The sequence below is a fragment of the Momordica charantia genome (genome assembly GCF_013281855.1).
Source record: "Momordica charantia cultivar OHB3-1 chromosome 8 unlocalized genomic scaffold, Mcharantia_2.0 BLBB01000008.1, whole genome shotgun sequence".
In the NCBI taxonomy this organism is placed as follows: Eukaryota; Viridiplantae; Streptophyta; class Magnoliopsida; order Cucurbitales; family Cucurbitaceae; genus Momordica; species Momordica charantia.
In genome coordinates, this window is record NW_028275166.1 from 2,999,016 (window position 1) to 3,009,617 (window position 10,602).

A 10,602-nucleotide genomic window follows, 5' to 3' on the forward strand; every position below is an offset into this window, starting at 1 on the left:
TGAAATTTCAAATCAATTAAAGTTAATTCGGGAGTAGATTATTTTTTTGTTTTTTTATTTTCATTTACTTTCTCATTACCTTAACACGATAGTCATTCGGATAATTATTATTATTATTATTATTATTATTTTTTGAGGAGTCATTCGGATAGGTTAATGCTTAGAAATGTAGTTTGTTTTTTTTTTTTTGAAAGAAAAATAGTCACTTAGAAAAATAGTTAAGGATGGTATAAAAACATTTATTTCCGAAAATAGTTAGAAATTTAGGAAAAAGGAAAAGAAAACACGCACATGACATGGACATTTCGACAGCCGGCCCATTACTGATAAATATTGTGAGCCTGTGGCCTGAATACGGCCCAACTTAGATTGATTCAATCCAAAAGCTCGTTGTGGGCTCATTTAAAACTAGACTAAGCCCATTCTTTCGGTTGTCCTCATAATCCGGGCTTTTAAAGCCCAAACATGTACTCTGTTAAGCCGGACCTTTTTGAGTATCCTGGGCCTCTTAGTTAAATGCTACACACATTTTTAATCTTTCTTAGAAATAGATATGTTAAAAATACTCGGAAAACTTTTTTTTATTAAAAAAATTGTTATTTTCCTGAAACTTTGATCAATATACCAAATGAGCCCGTTACTCCCTTATTGCATATATTCTAAAAAAAAAAAAAAAAACATAACATTTAAATGAAAGTTCAGAATTTTAACTGCGTAAAAATATTTATTTTCGACTCAGAGCGTTTAAATCTCTATTCACATAGTATTAAACTAAACAAAAGTTCAAGATATTCACTTTTGTATGTATTATGGGGTGTCTATATTAGATTTGTATGATTCTCCGATTTAATTTGAAAATTAAGATGAAACTATGACATTTGAGAACAGTAATAATAATGTCTTATCTATCGAATTATGTTTGGTTTGACTTGATTACTACAGAGAGAAGCAACCGGTAGGAGCGGTGGCTGAAGGGGTAGCTCGAAGTTGAGGCGCGGTGGTTGGAGGAAGGCGGACGGGGTCCCATCTCCGGCGAGCGAAGGGCCTGGGAAGATTCTCGGGCACAATGGTCTCGAGGGAGTTGAATCTCCACTGTGGGCACATTCTTTCTTCGCTCCATTTCATAGTCTTCTGGGTTGTTATCGGATCCATTTCAATGGCGCCACTTTCTCCGGCCATCTGCAGAGCCATTGCCACGCCCGCGGCCGCCACCCCCAAAACGCACCGTTTTCTCCACGACCCTTCGTTTATTGTTCCAGTCCTGCAGCCCAATGGCACAGCCACGTCACACACAGTTAATTAAATATAATAATCAGTTAATCAGAATTGATATATTGATGTCGGAATTTTACCAGGAAACAGACTGGTTCTTCGTGTGTGTGGGGGGATTGAGATTCTTCAGGCAGCAGGTGGTGGTGAGAGCCATTGATTTCTCTCTCTATAACTGTTGATTTTTGGGGAGAGAGAGAGAAGAATTAACGAAGTTAAAAGAAAAAAGGGAAGGTGGCGGCGTCGGCGTCGGAGGATGTTGGTCAGTTTACGGTAGTTGAGAACGACGCCAAGGGAAGTCCCGCAAGTTTGGAAAAACCCCACGTGGCCCAAATTTAATTCTGCTCGTAACTTTATTTTCTAAAAAAAAATCTCGTACTAATAAAAATAATTATCAATTTGAGAGATTTTATTAGTTTATTTATACTTATAAAGAATTTAAAGCTTGTCTGATAAAGTATTTTAATTTTATTAAAAAATCTAAGGTTTGGACAATTATTTATCTTTTTTATTTATTTGAGGTTCTCAAAATTGTAGACAAAATTTTTAAAAATAATAAAAAATAAATTTCTTATTCTTATTCATTTGTTATATCATGAATAAGAATATTGTTTTACTAATTTTGTATTTAAGCATACAATTCTATTTTTCTAAAAATAAATAAGCGATGGTAAGGTTACCAAACCAACGTCTATTTGCTATATCGATTTATTTTTCCGTCTTCCTAAAACATAGTCGACGATTTTATACTTATTCAACTATATTTAAAGAAAAATTTATCATACATCCAACGGTGTAAAAAGTCGGAGCATACCGAATAATTTGTCGTGTGGTGGGGGGTTGGGATTGGTTGCTTGCCGTCTTTGAAGACTTATATAGACGCATGTTGGAAAGGCTTTTCGTCAGAGCAGGACACAACAGTCGTGCTCCCAACGTTCATTAGATATTTTCTAAAATTTTAGATACATTTTAGTATACTTCAATTTTACATGCTTTTAAACCTTTTTTCTCAATTAAATCGTGGAAATCCGACTATTTTCCCCCCCTTTTTGCAGATATTTAAAGAATGTGCTATACATAAATAAATAAATAAAATTTTCTTTCACTCTCCTATTTTAAGCATCATCTTTTCTTGAATTTATTGTCGTTATATAATAACAGGATGATTGATGATTCTCCTTTCAATTCTAATCAACAAATGTTTACATAATGGAATGATCTAAACACATCATATGTAATTTTTATTTCCATTTTCTCTATTGAAAAATAAAAAATGGACATTTAAGCGTGATGACTATATTATAGATCTTGGATATTCATGTAAGTGTGTAGTGTTTCGTATATATTGGGGCAAAACTACGTCGTTTTAGTGACACGTGTGACGGGTTTCTATCTATGTTGGAAATTAAATGCCTTGATTGAAAAGGCAAAGATGAAACCAAAGAGAAGTGGCATCCCAATATGCACCACAGCCACAACACCAAGAAAGTCCTGGCTGTACCCAAAATAGTTCCTTACAAATTCTTCTACGGTTTCACCTGAGTGAAGAGTGTCCTTAATATCTCCAAATTGGGAAGCAACCAATCCATATAAGGTCCAAGAGACAGGGCATGCCCAATAATACCATCTCCACCATATGGGAATCCTCTGCCATGAATTTCAATTCCATGTAAGAAGTTTCAAATTTGTACCGAAGCCGAAAAGAAACAAATAACAATATTTAGGTATTTACTAGTCAATAAGTATCTCATACTAACTGCTGTTAAAAAGTTGCAACTTAGAGAGATGAAGGCATAAGAAGTTGTCCATTTTTTAATAGCGGTAAGTAAGAAGATATCTACTCACCAGGAAGTACTTAAATATTGTTAGAAAACGAAATGAGATCGAATAATTTGTGTAACTTACTGTCAGAGGAATGAGGAACCCTGAAAAAACGTTCCATATTGCATAGAATGAAGCGGAAACTATGCTAGATATCTGGTGGTTGGGTGTAATTGCGACAGCCATCATCCCGTAGAAAGTGAAGTATAACAAGGTGAAGTACATGAAGAATAGATACCAGAAGAACTTGGTTAGTGTCCACTCGAAACCGATCATGGCGTATACAATGACGCTGTAAATGATTGTCTGGATGAAGACGTATGGAAGCTCAATGACAATCTGCAGGGAGACAATTTTTTTAGTTTACTTGAATTTTTAAAGGAAAAATGTTGTAGTTCATCTTTTGGCATTGATAAAATTTTCAAAGCTTAAGTGAAATGTAACCTGTCCGAATGCATATGGCAATGCTGAGTACATTCCTGCTGCTCTCTCTCTGTAAAACACTGTTCTCTCAATGGCCACGACTGGTTGTACTGAAGAGGAATTTTGGGTTCCAATGAAAAGAACAGCGGCATACATGGAACCTATCGCGTTAAAAAGATCTTGCCTTGTTTTCCTGCATTGGCATTTAAGAGATTATGAAGAAAGCAAATTTATCAAAACTATTTGTCATCAGTACTTTCTGTTTCTGCCATTACCTTCTGGAGCCGAGGTCCCAAAATATTGTTCCGAATAGAATGGCAACAAAAGTTGCAAACATAAGTCTCACAGCGGTGTATGGTGGGTTTCGCCAATAGGAGAGGTGCTGTTTCCATAGACATGCCATGCACTGGTTAAGGAAAGATTGAGAGTACTGAGTAGGAAACGACAAGTCCTTTGAACCTGGTGAAGGCATGCTCAGTTCCTTGATCAAGGCTTTGTTTCTCCTGTGTAATGGTGGCATCCATATAATATTAGCTGATCTAGTAAATTGCGTATGACAAACTTTTGATACTAAGAAATCTTGTCTTTTACTCTTCCAGACAGTGGTGGAAATTTAGTGTATGATTTAGAAGACAATAATTAGATTGTACCTGTATAATTCTGAGTTCCTATAGATGTCAGTGAAGTCAACCCCAAGAGCAGCTTCATGTGCTGGTGAAGTGATCTCTAACATCCAAGTTGCAGGATTGTAACCATCCTGGATCTTTGGAACTCCTTCAATTCCCTTGATGAAGAGATATCACACTTTTTAGAGATTCTGGAGAACATGGAATTAATTTCAACCATAAATAAATATATATATGTGTATCCTAACCTCGAAGTATTCAATTAAGTGGGAAGAGTGGCGACCAATCGGACCAACATATATTGCTTCTCCTCCTCTTTTCAAGAGAAATAGCTATAATGAAGCATTCCAAGTTTCTTCAATTCCGGTAACAAAGAAAAAGAAACAAGTAGTCAACAACTTCCCAATGAAAGAGTATTCACCTCATCAAAAGCATCAAATATATCAATGCTTGGTTGGTGAATAGTACAGACTACGGTTCGTCCAGTGTCGACCGTGTTCCTCACAGTCCTCATGACTATTGCTGCTGCTCTGGCATCGAGGCCAGACGTTGGCTCATCCATGAATATTATAGATGGATTAGCCACGAGTTCAACTGCTATAGTTAGCCTCTTCCGCTGTTCTGTTGTAAGCCCATTGACTCCAGGCAATCCAACTAGAGAATCTCTCAATGGGGTCAACTCCATGAGTTCCATGACTTCCTTAATGAACATCTGGCACAGTGATTCAGTTAACAATCCGAAGGTAAGATAACTACTACTTGTAAATAAATTTTAAAACGAGAGTAAAGATTGATACATTTTTAGTGGCGGAATCAACATCAGGAGGTAATCTTAGCCATGCGGAATACAGCAATGATTCATAGACTGTAACATGTGGAGAATGGATATCAGTTTGCTCACAATACCCTGAAATGCGAGCGAATGTTTCTTGCCTCTTTGGGAACCCGGATATGGTGATGGTTCCCTCTGTATATCCACCAGTTTTCCTTCCTGCTAACACATCCATTAGAGTCGTTTTACCAGCACCACTAACACCCATTAAAGCTGTTAGAACAGCTGGCCTGAAAGCACCGCTGACACCCTTAAGCAATTCCAGTTTGTCTTCAACAACACCTTGTGCTTTCATTTCCTGAAAGGATGTCAATTTGGAATAAGAGATGTAAAGTATGGTCGACTATTTTGACAAGTTCCCACTTAAGATAATATTGTTTTGTTATTAAAATCATCATTTCATATATAATTTTGCATTATGGTCCACTGAACATCTTCAAAGATATACCTGTGGCATGTCTACAGCATATCTGATTTCGTCAAAAGTGATGGAATGGGGTTTATAAGGAAGAACCATCCCTCGATTGTCATTCTGGTTTTCACTGGTGCTCCCAATTCTTATAGACAATGTCCTGGACGATATACTTTGACTCTCTCTTTCTCTTTCTGCATTATAGAGGTTTGAATTTGATGAGCCACCAAAAGAGCTGTTTGCCTTTATTGGTGGTTCGAATTTTCCAGTTCTGTTAGCATTTGTCTCAGCCAAGGTGTCTTCAGATAGTACTGCTTGCGGCTTGCTAAATGCTGCAGCAAATAGAGCAAACATTTAGTAACGTATATAAATTAAAGTCAATACTGTAAGCTATGAATAACTTACGATCCAGATAATGCAAGGCCAGAGTGAAGAGAAAATTGAATAGCAAAACGTATCCAATTGTTGCTCCTACTCCAATCCAGTACCAATAAGCTTTTGGGAAAATCCCACGAGACTTCAAGACTGAAACACCTAATGGTTCTGAGGAATTGGGAGGCACCTGCAGTAACATATTTCAACAACTTTATCAGCTTTTGCCGATGGGATTTCTTTACATTCTATATGAACCAAAGAGAATTTTAATACGTACATGCCTCCAACTATTCCCAAGAAATTCGTTCACTGCTATAGCATTCTGTCCATACATCATTGGTGATACCCAATATCCCCACAGCCACCATGGATGTACATCCTCTAATAAGAAAGAACGGAATTTTTTTTCCTTTGGAAATCAGGAATGTCGGTCTCAATAACTTAGGCCATATTCAAAACAAACGTATAAGTTACCTCGAGCCACAACAAATCCGCCCAACGCCATTACTGCTAGTAAAGCTAATGTCGCACATGTGGTTGCAACAATGACATCTCTTCCAAGTGCTGCTGCTAGGCGAAATAATCCTGAAGCCATTTGGTTGATACAGAAAAGTAGAACGAATTGTTTGAAAAACCTGCAAATGAAAATTCTTTCACATTTTGGGATCCAAATTGAGACTTGTTTTGGAATTATAAAATTGGCTACTTTTACTTACCGTTCAATGTTTGGATCAAATCCTATGACATAGTAGGTCATGAGCACCCAAAGGCCAACTTCTAGACAGGTGATTGGGATCTTAAGTATCCATGTTGGCAGAGCATATGCCCAAGAAGGATAGAATAGAAGGTCCCTTTGCTTGTAGAATACAGGAAGTTTCACGACAGTCATAGAGAGTTCAGAGAACCCATTGAACATGATCACAATTAGAGCAAAGAACAGGGCACCCATATAGATCCCACCATCAATTTCAGTATCTCGGTGAAGCTCAGTTCGTAGGAACAAAGTCATTGTTATTAGAGCCATTATAATAAGCTGGAAGGAAAAACAAGTAATTGAAATCAGAAATGATAAGAGCACAAACTGTTATAGGCTTAAATGGCTTTACTGTAGCATCTTCGGATATTAAGACTCTGAATATTAAACATTTGTCTCAAGTTCTGTGTCTGAGCTTTAATTCCACTTACTTGGAACATTTTGAAAATGTACACAAAAGAATTCCTCTTCATTAGCAGAAGTTCTCTGGATATACAGGCTCTCAACACTTCTTTCTTGCTAACACCATACTTCTTTGTCGTTAAAGTAGCTGGGTGGCATTTGGATCTATCGAATGCAGCGGCAAGCTCATCTCCCAGTTTTCGACCAATGTGAAATGACTGAAACGCTTCAGAAAATTGTTCGACTGAAACAAATCTATATGGTTCATCTCTGGATCCCCAGTACTGTTCTTGGTCTTTCCTGGACGTCACCTAGAATGAACGAGAAGAACGTTCAATATACTAATGTAAGGTACAGTGTCTCCTGAAACAAACCAATGTAGGTGCAAAAGAGGAGATTACTTCTTGTAGGAAATCAGCAACCCCTTTTCTCTCTGGACACTTGAAGCCCATATGTGCAAAGAAGTTGAGAACATCTTCTCGTGGGCCTTGATACACAATATGTCCTTCTGACAGCAGAATTATATCATCGAAAAGATCAAATGTCTCCGGTGCTGGTTGGAGAAGGGATATAACCGCTGTTCCATTCAGTATATGGATTGATTGCCTGATAGAATTCACTATCTGGTACGTTGTTGAACTGTCTAAACCATTTGAAATCTCATCCATAAAGAGCGCCCTTGCTGGTCCAACTAGCATCTCCCCTGTTTTTATAGACCAGAGATTTTAAGTTTTTGAGTTAAGAGAAACATATCGACAGTTTTGATTTTAATAAAATTAATGTGATTGAAAGAGCAACTGAAATATCTCCACAACAACCAGTCCTTCTGGATTTTACCTGTTGTAAGTCGCTTCTTCTGCCCTCCTGAGATACCTCTCATCATTTCATCCCCTACCATAGTATCAGCACACATTTCAAGACCCAAAATCTGCAAAATGACAATATTAAAAATATAAAAAGTTTATCCAATCCTATCTTCTTCTATGTAGGGACGGTTCATCTCATCACAACTCAAATTTGAGTTAATACCTTGAGTATATAGTCTGTTATTATGCTAGTTTCTTGCCCTTCTAGTGCTTCTGCCTGCAAGTTTTGAATCATTGATTACAGAACTTGTAAAAGACCGAAAACTTCTTTTTCCATTAAGGTGTGCTTCTTTCAATTCAAACCTTCATGTAGATATCAAGATCGGGGTCTGGTTTAATATTTGCAGCCTTTTCTCTCCTCGAAAGTTCTGCCAACATTTCTGTCAAAATTAAGCAAGTAATTAGCATCCTCAGATTATAATCTGATTAGATTTTTTGTTCTCATGCCATCGTAGCTTTCAACTCACCATATCGCGGTCCAACCCCTTGACATCTTGCGGAAAAAGCCAATGTTTCCCTTACAGTCATCTCTCCTATATGCAGATCATGTTGACTTATGTAGGCTGAAGTCCTTTGCGGTACAAACTCCTCCATTCCATGTCCATTGTACGAAACTTTCCCAGAAAACTGGAACCCACAAAAACTCCTCAATACTGTAGCATTATAAGTCTTCAAATATTTAGTTTATACACAAGTTTTAGGATTTAATTCTTACTTTGAGATCTTTCCCAAGTTTTCCAGCCAAAGCCGATAGTAAAGTGGTTTTTCCAGAACTTGGGGGACCCAAAAGCAATGTCATTCTGCAGAATAAGAACAGCAATATGAGAAGGCGACAGTTGCAAAAAATCTTATGCTGTATATTGAAACCACGTTTCTGCGTTAATTTACCTTTTAGGCTTGATGATTCCACTGACATCATGAAGAATTGATAGGGGTCTCTTCCTACTTGGAAGGATATGAAGATAATTCAATAAACCCTGCAGGGAAAATAAAGCATGCAGAACATGAAATCTATTTCTTAAGACATAATTATATTAATCTGAAAGTTCATTTGATTACCTCTAATATGTTGAGAGAAAAGTTGAACATCGTGGGCAATGCTCTTCGTCCCACATAAACTTCTGCTTCAACATTCAGATGCTCAAACCGAACTTCAGTTGTTGGAATTTCTAGACCAACTCTGTTTTGTAATATTTGGAAACATTAAATTTACTTAATTAATTATTTAAATTTTGGAGTCCTGAGTGATAATTTAATGTAATTTCATTTTAAAATATTATTCAATTTCTTAAAATATACGTGTTTTTTTTTTTCAAATAACGAACCAGCCTATGGAAAACAAAAACAAATTAAATGATAATCAACAATCAAATATATATTTAAAAAGATCGTTATGAAATAATAGTAGTCAAAAACATAAGAACAAATTTGAAGAAATAGACTGCAATTGATACGTTTTAAACAATACTCAGTAGACAACAATAGAAAATGAAGATACTATCGGTTTCAAGTTTCAACGATTTCAACGTTTGAAGCCCTTCCAGAGCACAAGAATTGCAATGTGAAGAAATTGCTTCTTTCAAATCAGAAACTAACCTTTCAATCCGGTCTCTGAGCTTCAGCAGAAACTTCTCATTATCATCCTCAGCGATCTTGACGAGCCTCTCCAAAACGTGCCTCCTCTCCAACAATCCGAGATTCCGTATATCAATCTCCCTGGCTTCGCCTTGCTCCTCTTTCAGTATCCCTCTCCGAATCCGCAAATACGTAGGAAGCTTCTCGATCGCCGCCCATTTCAGAGCCTCTTCGTCGTCGTCTCCGCACGAAGACCTCGAGAAAACTTCCATGGCGTCCACTGATTGATGACTCTGCAACTCTCGCCGTTTTCCGAGTAGCCAAACAGCACCGAGAAAGCTCCGCCTCTCGAAATTTCACGAATCCATTGGATTTTATATGCGCCTGGACGGAAGTCGAACGGCAATGCCGGTGCTTCTCTTCAGCAGGATCGTTGATGAGACATGGAAGACATTGGAGCTATTATATAGGTTCAGAAAATTGAAATAAAAAAATATAATAAAATGAAGAAGAGTCGGCTCCAATAATAATGCTCTATGTTGCGTTTTATGATTGTCAATTTCCATATGGTTCAATTATATGAAAACGGAGCAAAAATGGAAACAGAGTAAGGAAGTCAATCCCATTCCAATCAGATTCTTCAGATATTATAATATACTATAATGTTCATACTAATCTTTGGGTTCTTTTTTCTCTTTTTGTTTTTTTTATTTGGTATCATCATTTTTAAATTTTAATTCTGAGTTTTCCGATCCTTTCTTCATTTTATATTTAGTCTTCAATATTTTGGTGGTAATAATATATTACATCGAGAGTAATTGATATTTTATCTATTAAGTTGCTTGCATTGACAAATTATGCTATAATTAATATATATATTTATTTATTTAGAAAATAATAATTAAAAAATTTTAGAAACAAATTAGTCCTAGAATAAAACAATAACTTATAAAATTATATTCCTTTCATAATACAATAATATAATTAAGCAAATAAGGTATCTAATCATTTTTTTGAATTGGATGTTTTGCATCCCACCTTTCATCAACGTGTATAAAAAAAAAACAAAACATAATTTTTATTTTAAACTTTTATAGTATATTTATAAACTTATTATGGGTCATAAAATATCCCCTACCTAATAACAGTATAGTTGAAAAATGAGTCCCACTACAAAGAGTGATCATGATTTTGTCCTTCTCCTTAAAAGTTGGAATTCAAATCTTCAGTTCTAAATTTCTAATCCT

At 36.3% G+C, this 10,602-nt stretch overlaps 2 protein-coding genes across 2 annotated transcripts; both read right to left on the reverse strand.

Annotated features, from left to right (window-relative positions):
* Nucleotides 1-819: 819 nt before the first annotated feature.
* On the reverse strand, nt 820-1,511 carry LOC111005099 (protein CHLOROPLAST VESICULATION-like). The gene is made up of 2 exons (XM_022276485.2): nt 1,353-1,511; nt 820-1,261 (listed from the first exon to the last, which is right to left on the reverse strand). The coding sequence occupies exons 1-2, from the start codon at nt 1,424-1,426 to the stop codon at nt 937-939; spliced, it is 399 nt and encodes a 132-aa protein (XP_022132177.1). The 5' UTR covers nt 1,427-1,511; the 3' UTR covers nt 820-936.
* A 973-nt stretch (nt 1,512-2,484) lies between these two features.
* On the reverse strand, nt 2,485-9,856 carry LOC111004578 (pleiotropic drug resistance protein 1-like). Its single transcript, XM_022275627.2, has 23 exons — nt 9,377-9,856; nt 8,840-8,960; nt 8,669-8,757; nt 8,496-8,580; nt 8,248-8,407; nt 8,084-8,160; nt 7,944-7,997; nt 7,752-7,842; nt 7,316-7,617; nt 6,944-7,225; nt 6,475-6,791; nt 6,233-6,393; nt 6,036-6,139; nt 5,789-5,945; nt 5,420-5,715; nt 4,937-5,269; nt 4,561-4,851; nt 4,388-4,471; nt 4,164-4,297; nt 3,789-4,016; nt 3,535-3,706; nt 3,175-3,429; nt 2,485-2,916 (listed from the first exon to the last, which is right to left on the reverse strand). The coding sequence occupies exons 1-23, from the start codon at nt 9,625-9,627 to the stop codon at nt 2,659-2,661; spliced, it is 4,302 nt and encodes a 1,433-aa protein (XP_022131319.1). The 5' UTR covers nt 9,628-9,856; the 3' UTR covers nt 2,485-2,658.
* Between the last annotated feature and the right edge of the window lie 746 nt (nt 9,857-10,602).

Coding starts and splice junctions, on each gene's coding strand:
- LOC111005099 (XM_022276485.2), bottom strand. CDS start 1,426: ATGGCTCTCACCACCACCTGCTGCCTGAAGAATCTCAATCCCCCCACA. Junction 1,262..1,352: donor AAGAACCAGTCTGTTTCCTG/GTAAAATTCCGA, acceptor ATTGGGCTGCAG/GACTGGAACAATAAACGAAG.
- LOC111004578 (XM_022275627.2), bottom strand. CDS start 9,627: ATGGAAGTTTTCTCGAGGTCTTCGTGCGGAGACGACGACGAAGAGGCT. Junction 7,998..8,083: donor ATCTTGATATCTACATGAAG/GTTTGAATTGAA, acceptor CAAAACTTGCAG/GCAGAAGCACTAGAAGGGCA. Junction 4,472..4,560: donor TATTTGATGCTTTTGATGAG/GTGAATACTCTT, acceptor GCTTCATTATAG/CTATTTCTCTTGAAAAGAGG.